At 47.3% G+C, this 15,791-nt stretch overlaps 1 protein-coding gene across 4 annotated transcripts in view; it reads right to left on the bottom strand.

Moving 5' to 3' along the window:
* The window catches only part of DENND5A (DENN domain containing 5A), a 72,727-nt gene extending 60,642 nt beyond the window's left edge, over positions 1 to 12,085 (bottom strand). For 3 of the 4 annotated variants that reach the window (XM_051622547.1, XM_051622546.1, XM_051622548.1), the window contains exon 1: positions 11,875 to 12,084. In XM_051622547.1, the coding sequence (XP_051478507.1) occupies positions 11,875 to 11,983 (109 nt within the window). In that variant the 5' untranslated portion in view covers positions 11,984 to 12,084. Of the gene's footprint in view, positions 1 to 11,874 lie in introns of all 4 variants that reach the window. The other variant, XM_051622545.1, reaches the window with a different exon arrangement.
* Between the last annotated feature and the right edge of the window lie 3,706 nt (positions 12,086 to 15,791).

The following is a 15,791-nucleotide window of genomic DNA, read 5'->3' as shown; positions in this document are numbered from 1 at the left end:
CTAAAACAAAGGTGTAAGTATGTGTTAAGGGCACCCTGCCCTATGTTTAGGTACCTATCTTAAGTGCAGCTGAAAGGTATGTTGGGAGAGTTGCCATTCTTCATCTGTAAAAGTTAAAGGACTTTCTTCAAAGGAAGTAGAGAGAAGAGGAAGAAAACAATAAGAGAGTGATGAAAGGCTCTATGTTTTTTTGGCCTGTTTTTCATGTAGGGGAAGGTAAACTTCCTTATAAGAATTTCTTATCCCAATTCCACAGGAACACATTTTTTCTGTCTACAACATACATCTGAACATTCAACACACAATACAATTCTTCCTCCTGCAGTCACTAAAAAAATAAGATGCAGAGACAAATTAACCCTAATCTGTCAACTGTAAAACATTCTCTTGTTTTCCTGCTTTTTTTGCTTTCCAGAATTCAAGAACTGTAGCATGAAGAACTCATTTGGAACTGAAATAAAATGCAAGAGTTAATTTCACTAACTGGATACTTAAACTCCACTGGTTACATATAACCTCTTGACCATCCATTGCTTCAATAGCAAAAATTCTTCCAAGCTCTCAATGGCAAATGAAAATTTAGAAATGAATAGACATCCATTCAGCATTTAAGTTCCAGCATTTATCTAGTTGATAACAAAACATATTGCCATACACACTCTGGAATAGTTTCAAATGCTGTAACAATTATTTTAAAGCACCACAGAAAAATAGCTGAGGAGATCTGTATTCTGTGATTATAAGGTCAGGAAACCAAAAGCTTTTGTTTTTATCTTTCTGGTACTGTTCCAAGGAAGGCGGGAAGAGGTGGGACAGGGAAGTGGCAAAAGAAACCATCAGGAATCTAAGGCAGCTTTAAAAAAAAAAAAAAAAAGATAAATAAATAAAATCACCAAAAGTCCTCAGCTTGCTTTTTTTTTTAATATTACTTTGCACATAACACAAAGTAGATAAACACAATGTATTTTAATCAAGACAGCCTGGCAGAAATTTTCAAGGAAATTATCTTAAAAACAAAATCCTTTTACAAAACTTCTTTTCTGTTTTAGCCACAGTGAAAAGACTTACAGAAAGCTATTTAGGTCTGTTTCCAACTAAACAACAGAAGCAGCACTCAAAATTACAATGACAGGCGGGTCCTCAACGCCCGGGCTGGAGGGGGGAGCATTTCCATTACACAACAGGTTAGAAATGCATGCAACTGAAGAAACTAAGAAAGGAAAACAGAACACAATTCTTTTATGTGTGCTAGAAATACAAAACAGAAGTGGAGATAAGCATATTTTAAGTATATTTAGTATAGAAATCAGCTGTTCTTCTCATGCCCATCTAAGGTTGGCAGACCCAGCGAGCATGTTTCAGGGAAGTCTGAGCAAATAGAAGCACAGACCATCTCAGGCAACCCTCCTGAGCCACTGTGGATCTCCTTGTACAGTGTCATGCCCCACCCAGTCAAATGTCCCTACTTCCTGCACTCCCATTGCCCTCCAACTCCATATCTGAGGACTAATGGAAAAAAGTCTGTGTAAAACCACAAAAAACCAAATGTTATTGAAGCATCTGTTCAGTCCTTTAACAAAGGATTCGTATTCTTCTGGGATACCACTGAGGTTTGTCACTGAAGAAGAAAGTCACATTTTAAAATTTACACGAAGCCCTTCAAGCAGGTTAAAATGACATAGAGAGATCAGCAGAATATAAAAAGTCCAGCTATACAACCATCTCAATACACAGGTCCTGTATGTTTTACTTTATTATCTAACCTTTGAAAACAGTGTTTTACACTAACCTACCTTAATTAGGACCACTCTCCAATAAAAATAAAATTAAAATTAAAAAAAATAAAAATTAAAAAAAAAAAACACACAACATGACCTTGTAAGACAGTCAGGTTGCTTGATGTTTTAGATTTTTTTTCCAATCTTTAAAACAGAAGTGATTTCTAATACCAGAAAATTAATCAGATGTGCTGACAGTTTGGTCAACAGATATGACAAACTCTAAAGTTTATCTTAGCTCCTTCATTATCATCTCAACAACCACTTCTCTCCAGCCTTGTATGTAAAAACATACCATACCAAGTTTACCTTTTGTCTTCACAAGGCATAATTCATGATGTTTAAAAAAATATTTTCTGAAACTCTGATTAGAATGGGAAGAATAAAGTCCAGTACTTTTATTCAGTCCTGAAAATAAGTCACAGGTCCAAGTTAACCACTTATAATTGCATATCACCCTTCTGTTCAAAGTCATAAACAAAGATGATGGTTCATGGTTCCACAGAACCCAGATTATGTGTTAAATCTCTTTTCTAGTCGAGTACGAGGAAAACAAAACATTAGGTTATATACAGTTTTAGCACTGGAAGACTTCATAGGAAGGAAAAGGAAAAAAGACGAAGTCCAAATACCCCACACATACACCACAAGTACCTCCCAGAGCATACCTTGTCACCCATGGGTAATAGACTCAGGACTATTTATGTAATGAATTGTCAAAAGAACCATCACTTCACCTCATTCAGTAGATATATCCAGAGTCCTTCATTTTCCAAGCTGAGATTAGGCCCTGTTTGTAAGGCCTCACCTGTGAATGGCAGCCATTCTCAAAGCTACTAAAACATTCAAGGGCAGACCTCTGCATGGGGAAGGTTAGCTCATGGATCTTGAGCACCATTCCAGGGGAGACATTAACACTAGGACACCTATCATTGCTCACTGCCTGCGCTGACCTTGCAGCATTAAAGCAAGATCACAGAGCATAAGTAACTTGCACCCTCTGGATCACAAACCCCTTAGAGGTCAAGTCAGTTTTCTATAATATCATTCACATGGATTTCAGCCTAAAGAACTTTTTAAATATGGCTCCCAATGGAGATGGGCTTCAGGGCACCTGTGTCAATTTAGTCAACAGCTGCATATTAATAACCTCTTTCCTCACACCAACACCTGGTGCTCCCTGGAACCTGCTGCACTGAAGCACAGCTGACACAGCAAGTCTTCATGCCAGGGAAGGAGGCAGGAGTGCACCCAACACACTGACCCTGCAGTAATCTACAGCAGTGTGGCCTGGGCTGCCAAAAAAATCTCTGCCATACTCATTCTCAGAAATGACCAAGATACTGATAAATAGAAACGTTACCACCCTTCAGTGAAAATTCTGAATGAGTTATTTCACATTTCAAACTCCCAGACCACACATATAAAAGAGCCAGAAAGGGACATGACAGTGTTATGCTGGTTAGTGTTGGCACTGATGTTTTTAACTTAGGGGACTTTTCCCCAATGTATTTTTGATGACCACTCAGTAGGACAGCGTTGGGCTTGGGGAGCAAAATCAGGATTCAACAGTTGGTAAGGCAGCTCACTCAAAGTAGCAAGTTCAGGAGGAGTAAGTAACATACACAAATAGTAGAACAGCTCGTAAAAAATTATGCTTGTAGAGGATGGAAGCAATGCACAGATCAGCACTTTGCAGCAACCTCAAGATCTCTGACCACATAACACTGTAACAGAGTGCAACTGTAGACATAAGCAGCAGCAACTACAATTGCAAAAATAACTTCTCAAACTCACTTGAAGTCATGATGAAAGAGTTTCTGCTAAACCAACCTTTTTTCCTCACTCGGATAAACATTAAAATGTTGCCTATCTGAAAATGAAAAGGTTGCTTATGACTACTATGTTACTTGTCTGCAGATCACTTATCCATGAAATGCAATAAAGTTTCTTTCTCAAGATGCTTCAGTATCAATCTGTGAATGAGTCAAAACAGAGGTACACATTGTATCTGACTATGGCTGCATACAACCAGTAAAACAAAACAAAACAAAAAAACCCTAAAATTAAACCAGCAACATTCTACAGGAAAGTCTGAAAGCAAAGGTCTCTTTCCTATCAAACCATAAGCAAAGCAACATTTTCCTGGAAAGACTGAGAAACAAGCTTTGAGAAGAAGCACTCCAAATAAATTCTTCATCATTCATCAGTTTGTGTTGAAATGCTTGATAATTTCTCCATACAATAATATTTTATGCCTCCCAGGATTAACGTTCCAAACTTGGCTACAAACCACAAATCCAAAAGGGTTGTCAAGAAATGCAGAAAGAATAACCATGACACAACACACATCAGTAAGTAATTGCTTCTGACATTGTCAGTTCATGTGCATTATTTCTGCTACATGAGCCGTGCAGGTTAAAGAGAATTCAAAAGATAAGTCATCATTACCAAGAACACTCAAGTAGGACATCACTAAGTCAAAAGGCAGATAAAAACAGCTGTAGTATTTTGTAACTACAGGATGAATAACTTGGAGATTTACGGGGGGGAAAACATTTTATTATTTGCAAATGGCAATATTCCTCATACAATCAATTTAAGATTGTCTCTCCTGCAAAATAAACAGTAAAGAACACAAAATACCACCAAAAAAATTTAATAATAATAATAATAATAATAACAACAACAACAACATCAAAGGAACAAAAAGACAAATCAACCCATCTTTGTATCATAGAATCACAGAATTGTAAGAGTTGGAAGGGACCTGTAGAGATCATCCAGTCCAACTCCGCTGCTAAAGCAGGATCCCCTAGAGCACATTACTCAGGGCTGCATCCAGGGGGGTTTTGAATGTCTCCAGGGAAGGAGACTCCACAGCCTCCTTAGGCAGCCTGTTCCAGTGCTCTGTCACCCTCATAGTAAAGAAGTTTTTTTCTCATATTTAAGTGGATCTTCCTCTGTTCCAGCTTGTGCCTGTTGCCCCTCATCCTGTCACTAGGAACTGCTGAGAAGCGTCTGGCTCCATCCTCCTCGCATCCACCCTTTAGATACTTGTAGGCATTAATAAGGTCTCCCCTCAGCCTTTTTTTCTCCAGGCTAAAGAGTCCCAGCTCTCTCAGCCTTTCCTCATAAGGGAGATGCTCCAAACTCCCAGTCATCTTTGTTGCCCTCCACTGGACTCTCTAGCAGTTCACTGTCTCTCTTGAACAGGGGAGCCCAGAGCTAGACGCAGTATTCCAGCTGTGGCCTCACCAAAGCAGATTAGAGGGGGGGGAAATGACCTCTCTCGACCTACTGGCCACACTCTTCCTTATGCACCCCAGGATTCCATTGGCCTTCTTGACAGCAAGGGCACATTGCTGGCTCATGGATGATTTACTATCTACTAGAACACCCAGATTCATCTTCTCCTTATCTCTTACCTTCAGGGTCTGGGATTTAACAATGTGAAATTCCTATGGCTTTTTTAAAAGGCTTCAAAAGTCAGACTTGTAAACTTTAATTCTTTATACACTGTTTTAGGATATTCAGTTTGTTCTAAAATGAAGAGCCTGTAACCTTTCTCCTTGCCCACGTCCTACTTAAGAGCCTTACAAATAAGCCAAATTTGTAACTGAAGCTTGAAGAGTAAAAGAATGAAGAGTTCTGGGGGTTTTGAGGGGATGATTCTGTAAAGCACACAGCTCTGTTTAACCTAAGATACAAATATAATAATCACAGGATTGGCATTAAAGAAACATCATCTAATAAACTGTAGCTTTAAATGTAGTCCAGCAAAGTACAGCTGCTTCCTCCTGCTCTCCCATTCTTTATTCTACATATCAGCTACCCTAGCACGTCTGCCTCAGTTCCCAAAGAGACAAAAGATCTTTTTGGCACTCAAACATGGCAAACAGCTCCAGCTTCTTGGGAAAAGATAGAGGGGGTAGGGAGGAGTGGAATAAATGATTATACAGATTAAAATGTTTCACACGTGCCAGTGTAAATCCAATACTGTCTGTTCACAGTGACCTATATGAAAACAGTATGTGGTCTCAGCCCTGGTGCTACTGGACAGGCTCCCCACAGAGCTAACACCTTGGTGCTAACACCTTGGTTAGCAAACTCAGAGAATCAAAGAAACTGAAAAGCCTCCCTTTCAGTATCAGAATGAATCCCCAAGGAAAGAGGCACACCAACAGTGAACTATGGGAAGATTGCACCAATACCATCAATAGTATGGACAAAGAGGAAGCAGGAAAATAACATCAAAACCAAAATCCCCAAATCATACAACACTTCAGCCTTTGGAACAATCCATCAATGGCTCACACAAATACAATGTACTTCTGCAGCAAGTGTTGGTCCTACTACCATAGCAAATAGAGATAAATCATCTCCTCTGAAGGCAAGCTGAGAGAGTTGGGGCTGTTCAGCCTAAAAAAGAGAAGGCTCCAGGGAGACCTCATAGTGGCCTTCCAGTACCTGAAGGGGCCAACAAGAAACCTGGGGAGGGACTTTTTATAAGGCATGTACTGATAGGATGAGGGGTAACCATTTCAAACTGATTTAGATTCAAAATTAGGAAAAGTTTCTTTCCTATGAGGGTGGAGAGACACTGGAACAGGTTGCCAAAGGAAGTTGTGGATGCCTCATCCCTGGAAGTGTTCAAGACTAGGCTGGATGAGGCTTGGAGCTACTTGGTCCAGTGGGAGGTGTCCCTGCCCATGGCAGGAGAGTTGGAACTAGATGATTTTTAAGGTCCTTTCCAACCCAAACCATTCTATGGTTCTGTGATATACCCACACAATATTTACCCAGGGAATAAACAGTACTGCAGAAGAGCTTCACTGCAAGAATCACAGCTGGCTCCAACCCCAAACAGCCTGTCTTAACTCCAAGATAAAAATGCCTAAAAGAGGAAAATACAAAACAGGTAAAATGTCAATCTGATGAGTATATCTGCTAATTTAAATTAAGCTTGCTCCTCTTCTTACTCTTTCCCTTTAGCTACCCCTTACAAATATATTTGAGGAAAACCAAAACCCTGTAACTATTAAAGTTTATTGAACTTGGAAACTAACACAGGCACTGATAACAGCATTGATACAGGAACTACCACAAAGTAAACTACTACCCTAGTTCTGAAATCCTAAGCAATTTATTGCTTTAAATATGTGACAAAAGCCTTCAAAATAATTTCATCACACTCATTTTTTGAAAAGTTCATACTGACACAGAATGCTGTTAGAATAAACTCTACCAACAGGAAACACATGAAGATAAGCTGTCATTTTAAATCTGAACCCAACTAAATAGAAAAACAGCGACATTTCAATTACAGATGGAGATATGAGGTGAGATATTTCTGGTTTACTGGTGAGGAGAAAGACTTGCTCTAACATCAGTTTGTCAGATTAATTATTAGTGGAGGTAGGTAAATGCTATAGCATTTCACACACTAACCCTAATAAAGTAGCTACTGCACTAGCATATAGATACCTTGTTCATAATCAGTCCTGTTATGCCACACAATCAACACACACACAGATCTTGCCTCAACACCATTAAAAAAAAAAAAAATACAAGAAAGATATGAGACTAGGAACAATTTAAATGGTATCACATCATCATTTACTAGAGTGAAAGGAGGTCTAATACAGATCCTGAAAAGGCACATGAAGGGTCTCTACAGACAGGACATTTCCTGGACCCATGGGCTTCACCTAACACTCATTTTCATCTTCTTTTAAGGATGTCACTCATTATCAGAAAGACAATTCAAAGCGCCATAATAAAGTCCTTGGCAAAAGGAACATGAGTCCATCTACTGAATAAATTAATTTTTAAGCCAAACCTAAAAGACAAGCTCAGACTGGGAAGAAAGGCAGAAAGAAATACAGATGATAGACTAGTCACTGGCTTTAGTCTTCCACAATAAGATTTTTTAAAAAATAAATCTATTATTAAATCTTCAATCTTTTCTTCATAGATTATAAGTTGCTGCTTTTTTTTTCACTATTTCTTATTTGTAACATTTATTTCAGAAATAATTATCATCATCTTCATGATATGCCATTCAAGATTAATAAGGCACATGCAACAGAAAATCTTTTATTAGAATATGGTGTCCAGATATTTGGGTCCGAGTTCCCAGACTACAATTACACATAAGTGTAATGCAATGGCAAGCTGATTCTTTGTTTTGCCACCCCATAATAAACTATTGACAAGAGACTGTTAAAAACTAACATCACAGAGGAAGAAAACAAAATCTTCAATGGAAAAGAACATAGAACAAAAACTCCAGCAGTTCCATACAGTGTATTTCCACCATCATTCAGATCACTTCTAACTCAACACATAAGGGACTCCAGCTGAAAGATGAGATAAGGCACCACTTCATTCTCATCATCTTTCCAGAGCACAGTGATACAACCTAAATTAAGAAACCTAACATAATGTTGCAGCATGGCAGTAAGTTATATTACACACTGAAGAGCATTGGTTGTTGATGTATTTTGTATTTTCTGCTGGACAACAAGTTGACCAGAAGCCAAGTGCCCTTGCTGCAAAGAAGGCAAATCCTTTCTTGGGCTGCATGAGTCACAGCATTGCCAGCAGGTCAAGGGAGGTGATCCTTCCCCTCTACTCTGCACTGGTGAGGCCACTCCTGAAGTGCTGTGCCCAGTTTTGTGCTCCTTGGTACAAGACAGACATGGACATAGTGGACAGAGACCAGCAAAGAGGCACAAAGATGATCAAGGGTCTGGAGCATCTCTGTATGAAGAGAGACTCAGAGGGCTGGGACTGTTTAGCCTAAAGAAGAGAAGGCTCAGGGAGGAATCTTATGAATGTATATAAATACCTGAGGAGAAGATGGAGCCAAGCTCTTTTCAGCAGTGCCCCATGACAGGACCAGAGGCAATGGTCATAAACTGAAACACAGGAGGGTCCATCTGAACATCAGGAAACACTTTTTCACTGTGAGGGTAACTGAGCACTGGCACAGATTGCCCAGAGAGGCTGTGGAGTCTCCATCCTTGGAGACACTAAAAAAAATCACTCATCGCTGTCCTGGGCAACTGGCCCTAGGTGGCCCTGCTTCAGCAGGGGGGTTGGACCCAATAATCTCCAGAGATCCCTTCCAACCACAACCATTCTGTGATTTCCTCTATACAGGATATCTATCTGTAACAGATCTTCACAGTGTCCTTAGATTTCTGTCATCACTTGGCACATCAACACTGTCGGGAAATATATCTCAGCTCCTCTCTTGTTCAGCTCAGCAGCTGACACTAGACAAAGCTTAACATCCAAGTGTTAGGGTTTTTGTTTGTTTGCTTCGTTTTACTGCTGCCTAGTAAATTTTTTTTGTATCTGCTTTTACAGGTCACCCAGTGGGAAGACAATTACCAAAATCAGAAAGGATGCCCAGATAATCAAATCACTTGAATTTAGGGATAAAAATGCCCTAGCAATAGAAAACATGCTGTCTTTAACCCACGATAACTACAAAGCCCTAAGTACAGTATTTCACACTATATTAAAAGAAAATAAACATATATAGATATATTGTGCATTTTCCATCAGTCAGCCAGCTCTTTTAGGAAGAAGTGTTACAGCTATGCTATTTAGTAAGCTTCCAACAAAGGAAAAACGCTTTCAGAGGTGTCTCTTCAAGCCAAGTAACTATATTGAGCATCAATTAATGATCCTATGCTTCATTTTTAAGTCTGTAAGAAGCGCCGTGCCATCAATATTAAGGTTGAACACCTGAAGTGCACAGTTTGATTAGCTTGGTGAGAACCGGGGCCCCTGGCAGCCCCCGGCAGCTCCCTGCGGCGGGATGGCGATGACATCATGCCAGGCTGAGCTCCGGCAGCCCTGATGCAGGAAAACCCTGGACAGACCCGGTGTCCCTGGCTTCCCTGTGCTGGGGAAGCATCCTGCTCCCCACCCCTGCACCCACCAGCCGAAGTGCCAATGCCACTCTTCCCACAACGGGCACTTATGAAGGCAATTGTTTCAACAGTACAAGGATTCAGAATCTGTTTTTCAGCACAGAAAAACAAGGAGGAGGGGAAAAAGCAGAGCACAATAACCCTTTCATTCAAAAAAGAAAGCCTTCCAGGAAGTGCAAAGTGTTTCAAAGCTTTATCCAAAACCCACTGATTTCAATAGAGGCCCTTTCCCTTTGTATCAGTGGACACTGAAGGAGACTATAACCTGAGACCCAATTGGAAAGCATTAGCAGTCATACTGTTGTGCATTAGCAAGAGCACAACAAACTCTAGAACATGCATTGGAATTCCAGCTAGCTCATATGCTGTGACATCATCATAAATTTATCCTCCTCCTCCTTGTTTCTCCCCTTCTTTTTTTAAACCCTTTCCTCAAATACTGCAAAAATCAGTCTCCTCCATAAATGCTAAAAGCTATTTTCCCACAAACCCCACATCTTGCCACAAGCAAGACCATGACAGGGGCAAGGCAGAACAGCAGACTGTAAGATATACTGCACACTAGGATGTTACAAACTATAGATGTAGCCTTTGACAGGGAAAGCAAACACAGAAAGAACATCATGCTCCAGCTTTGAGACCTGAGCTCTCAGACAGTGTATTTTTTAAAAAGGCACTGATGTCTTCCAGTTTACTATTAGATAGCTAGCCCAAAGTAAAATACTGCTGGTTTTCTATTTAATTATGTGAGGACAATTATTCACCTTCCTATCAATACCAAGGACTATTACCGACTGTGCCTTGCACTATGTTACATAAATAGATATATAGTAAATTAATAACAAAATTAACATCGGAAACCGTTTTCAATCTAGAAACTTTGTTCACTTATGATTTAATAAAGAAAAATCTGTGGAACCTCAAATATCCTTCAATCAAATTATACTGCATTTTGTTCTCTTGGGTTTCTTAAATTAAATTGATTCTGTAATTTAAAGTGCCATTATGGAGCAGAACATTATGCTCTGTTCACTCCCCAAGACTCAAACTGTAGTCTACAGTTATTTAAACATTAGACAAACATAACTTCTTTTAGTGTAAGCTACTGCTCAGCATGAGGAAGAGATGAGAAATTTTAAGTCCTACAAGAAAAACAAGAAAGTTTCCATCATAGCCAAAATATTGGAGAGTTCAATGTAAAAAGTGAGTTCTAACAACACATATTTCACTCTACAGGAAATGAGTGTTTATTTAGTGGGGGTTTTTTTAAATACAATGAAGTATAAAAAGCACCCTCATGACATCTTCTAACAGCAAGCTAATACTGATAATAAAAAAAGAAACCAAAACACACACCAAAAATACCCGTATTATTGGTCAAGTTCTGAGCTCAAACACACAAGGTAAGTACTGATGTCAGGCCAGGTTTTCACCACCACGTTCCAATATTTCTCCAAACAGCTGAAGATGCCAAGCAGCAACCTAATTTAAGTCAGCAACAGCGAAACTAAAGCTGAAACAAGATGCTGCTAAAACAAAGAGTAGATTTGTAACCTTAAAAGCACAGGTTTGACACGGTGCTGTGAGACAGACGGAGATGCTTTACCTGTGTATCCGGAGTGAACACTCCCATCTAACAGAGTAATTACTTCCAAATCGAACTTACTTTCAGGTACTGCTGGAAGAGAATTCTCCTCCTATGCTACCACAAAACGTAACGCGGAACAAGCAGAAAGTCTTTGTTTCCTCAGAAAACCCTGGTTCATTAGGAGCACCGGCGGGTCTCAGACGCCCAGCAGCCTGATGAAGCTGGCACAGGCAGCCGAGCCCCGCGGAGAGCGCGGTACATCGCTGCCGAGACAGGCAGGACCTGGCACAACATCCCCCCGCCGCACAGCCGGCGCTGTCAAGGGGCCGCTTCAAGGAGGCCGGTTTTGGGGCTGTTTCACGCAGTTGGCTGCTCTTCCGCAGCCACGGGGCTGCGCTCAGGCGGGCGCTGCCGCCGGCCGAGCCCTCGGGGCGGTCACACGGAGCCGAGGGGCTCCCCCCAACCCTCGCCCGGGCCCCGCGGAGCCCGCCTCAGGGGCTGCCGACCCCCCCTCCGCGCGGAGCCGCCGCCGCCGCCCCCCGACACCGCGGCCACCCACCGGAGAGCTCGTCCGGCTCCAGCCCGGTCTCGGTGTCCAGCCCGCAGATCACGAAGTAGTCGGCGAAGCGGCCGGGTGCCGAGGAGCCGCCGCCGCTGCCGCCGCTCATGCTGGAGCGGGAGGGGTGCGCGGGGCTCAGGGGGTGCGGGGCCGGGCGGGCGGCGGGGCTGCGCCAGCTGCGCCAGCGGCGGCGGCCGCCTCCATGGCGGCGCGGAGCGGGCAGCGCCGCGCGGCATTGTGGGTACGGCCCCAGCTGTGCCCGCGGGGGGGGCCGGCACCGCAGCGCGCGCCTGCGCGCTGGGCTGGGGGTGACGTCATCGGCTGCTCCGGGGGAGGGGCGGCCACGGGGGGGGGCGGAGCCCGCGGGGGGGGGGGGGTGTGCCCTGAGCGCCTGACGGCGGGGTGTGCCCTGACTGACTGACCTCCTGCGGGGTGTGCCCTGACTGACTGACTGACCTCCTGCGGGGTGTGCCCTGACTGACTGACCTCCTGCGGGGTGTGCCCTGACTGACTGACCTCCTGCGGGGTGTGCCCTGACTGACTGACTGACCGCCTGCGGGGTGTGCCCTGACTGACTGACCTCCTGCGGGGTGTGCCCTGACTGACTGACTGACCTCCTGCGGGGTGTGCCCTGACTGACTGACCTCCTGCGGGGTGTGCCCTGACTGACTGACTGACCTCCTGCGGGGTGTGCCCTGACTGACTGACTGACCGCCTGCGGGGTGTGCCCTGACTGACTGACCGCCTGCGGGGTGTGCCCTGACTGACTGACTGACCGCCTGCGGGGTGTGCCCTGAGCGCCTGATTGACCTCCTGCGGGGTGTGCCCTGACTGACTGACCTCCTGCGGGGTGTGCCCTGAGCTCCTGCGGGGTGTGCCCTGACTGACTGACCTCCTGCGGGGTGTGCCCTGAGCGCCTGACTCACCTCCTGCGGGGTGTGCCCTGACTGACTGACCTCCTGCGGGGTGTGCCCTGAGCGCCTGACTCACCTCCTGCGGGGTGTGCCCTGACTGACTGACCTCCTGCGGGGTGTGCCCTGAGCGCCTGACTGACCTCCTGCGGGGTGTGCCCTGACTGACTGACTGACCGCCTGCGGGGTGTGCCCTGACTGACTGACCGCCTGCGGGGTGTGCCCTGACTGACTGACTGACCGCCTGCGGGGTGTGCCCTGAGCGCCTGATTGACCTCCTGCGGGGTGTGCCCTGACTGACTGACCTCCTGCGGGGTGTGCCCTGAGCTCCTGCGGGGTGTGCCCTGACTGACTGACCTCCTGCGGGGTGTGCCCTGAGCGCCTGACTGACCTCCTGCGGGGTGTGCCCTGACTGACTGACCTCCTGCGGGGTGTGCCCTGAGCGCCTGACTCACCTCCTGCGGGGTGTGCCCTGACTGACTGACCTCCTGCGGGGTGTGCCCTGAGCGCCTGACTGACCTCCTGCGGGGTGTGCCCTGACTGACTGACCTCCTGCGGGGTGTGCCCTGAGCGCCTGACTGACCTCCTGCGGGGTGTGCCCTGACTGACTGACCTCCTGCGGGGTGTGCCCTGACTGACTGACTGACCGCCTGCGGGGTGTGCCCTGACTGACTGACCTCCTGCGGGGTGTGCCCTGACTGACTGACTGACCTCCTGCGGGGTGTGCCCTGACTGACTGACCTCCTGCGGGGTGTGCCCTGACTGACTGACTGACCTCCTGCGGGGTGTGCCCTGAGCGCCTGACTCACCTCCTGCGGGGTGTGCCCTGACTGACTGACCTCCTGCGGGGTGTGCCCTGAGCGCCTGACTGACCTCCTGCGGGGTGTGCCCTGACTGACTGACCTCCTGCGGGGTGTGCCCTGACTGACTGACCTCCTGCGGGGTGTGCCCTGAGCGCCTGACTCACCTCCTGCGGGGTGTGCCCTGACTGACTGACCTCCTGCGGGGTGTGCCCTGACTGACTGACCGCGGGGTGTGCCCTGACTGACTGACCTCCTGCGGGGTGTGCCCTGAGCGCCTGACTGACCTCCTGCGGGGTGTGCCCTGACTGACTGACCTCCTGCGGGGTGTGCCCTGAGCGCCTGACTGACCTCCTGCGGGGTGTGCCCTGACTGACTGACCTCCTGCGGGGTGTGCCCTGACTGACTGACTGACCGCCTGCGGGGTGTGCCCTGACTGACTGACCTCCTGCGGGGTGTGCCCTGACTGACTGACTGACCTCCTGCGGGGTGTGCCCTGACTGACCTCCTGCGGGGTGTGCCCTGACTGACTGACCTCCTGCGGGGTGTGCCCTGAGCACCTGACTCACCTCCTGCGGGGTGTGCCCTGACTGACTGACTGACCTCCTGCGGGGTGTGCCCTGACTGACTGACCTCCTGCAGGGTGTGCCCTGACTGACTGACCTCCTGCGGGGTGTGCCCTGAGCGCCTGACTGACCTCCTGCGGGGTGTGCCCTGACTGACTGACCTCCTGCGGGGTGTGCCCTGACTGACTGACCGCGGGGTGTGCCCTGACTGACCTCCTGCGGGGTGTGCCCTGACTGACTGACTGACCTCCTGCGGGGTGTGCCTTGAGCGCCTGACTGACCTCCTGCGGGGTGTGCCCTGACTGACTGACTGACCGCCTGCGGGGTGTGCCCTGACTGACGGCGGGGTGTGCCCTGACTGACTGACGGCGGGGTGTGCCCTGACTGACTGACCGCCTGCAGGGTGTGCCCTGACTGACTGACCTCCTGCGGGGTGTGCCCTGACTGACTGACTGCGGGGTGTGCCCTGACTGACTGACCACGGGGTGTGCCCTGACTGACTGACCGCCTGCGGGGTGTGCCCTGACTGACTGACTGCGGGGTGTGCCCTGACTGACTGACCACGGGGTGTGCCCTGACTGACTGACCACCTGCGGGGTGTGCCCTGACTGACTGACCTCCTGCGGGGTGTGCCCTGAGCGCCTGCGGGGTATACCCTGACTGCCTGCGGGGTGTGCCCTGACTGACTGACCACGGGGTGTGCCCTGACTGACTGACCACCTGCGGGGTGTGCCCTGACTGACTGACCTCCTGCGGGGTGTGCCCTGAGCGCCTGCGGGGTATACCCTGACTGCCTGCGGGGTGTGCCCTGAGCGACTGACCGCCTGCGGGGTGTGCCCTGACTGACTGACCGCGGGGTGTGCCCTGAGCGACTGACCGCGGGGTGTGCCCTGAGCGACTGACCGCCTGCGAGGTGTGCCCTGACTGACGGACCGCCCGCGGGGCGTGCCCTGACCCCGCAGCCCGGCAGCGCTGCGCTCCTCCTCCGGGCGAGGAGCCCGTGGTGACCGCCCCGGCCTCAGCGCTGCCCCGCAGGTCCGTGGCCGAGGCGCGCTCAGCCTGCCCCTCTGCAGCTCGAGAGGAGCAGGAGGCGCTGCCAGGTCGAAGCACGGTTGAGTGTCGCTGCTTGAAAGGTCACCTGGGCTGAGGTCTTCCCCTGTCACCCGCAGCTTCCCGTCGTCGCTCCCTGAAAGGTTGCTGTGACTGCCCAGCTTTGGGGAGCACCCGTACCCTGAAACCGGCCCAGGTCATGAGGGAGGGAGGGAGGGTGGGTGCGTGCGCTGGGGATTGCTTAGTCGTTTGGGTTTAGGGGTTGGTGGGTTTTTTCCTACGTGAATTAACATGACAGACATAACTGCTAGCAGCTGGGCTTGCACAGCTGAGTGAAATCTTCCCTCCTCTACCCCAGCACGGAAAGAAAAACAACCCGTGGGAAACAGGCAAAGAACGTCTCAAACCAAGTTGCTGAGGGATTAATAATGTGTACCCATGCTCCACATTGACACCATGTCTTTCCCGCAGAGAGACATGAAATAGACTAAAACTAGACCATAAGCAGCTCCCCGTTCTCTTTTCACTCAGCTCTGTGGCTTTCACATCAAAATTCTTCCCTATCTTGCAGTGCTTATAGGAGAAAAAAC

Source organism: Apus apus, chromosome 5, assembly GCF_020740795.1.
Source record: "Apus apus isolate bApuApu2 chromosome 5, bApuApu2.pri.cur, whole genome shotgun sequence".
Taxonomy (NCBI): Eukaryota; Metazoa; Chordata; class Aves; order Apodiformes; family Apodidae; genus Apus; species Apus apus.
The sequence above is the reverse complement of the archived record's forward strand: the minus strand, read 5'-3'. Positions and strand labels throughout refer to the sequence as shown.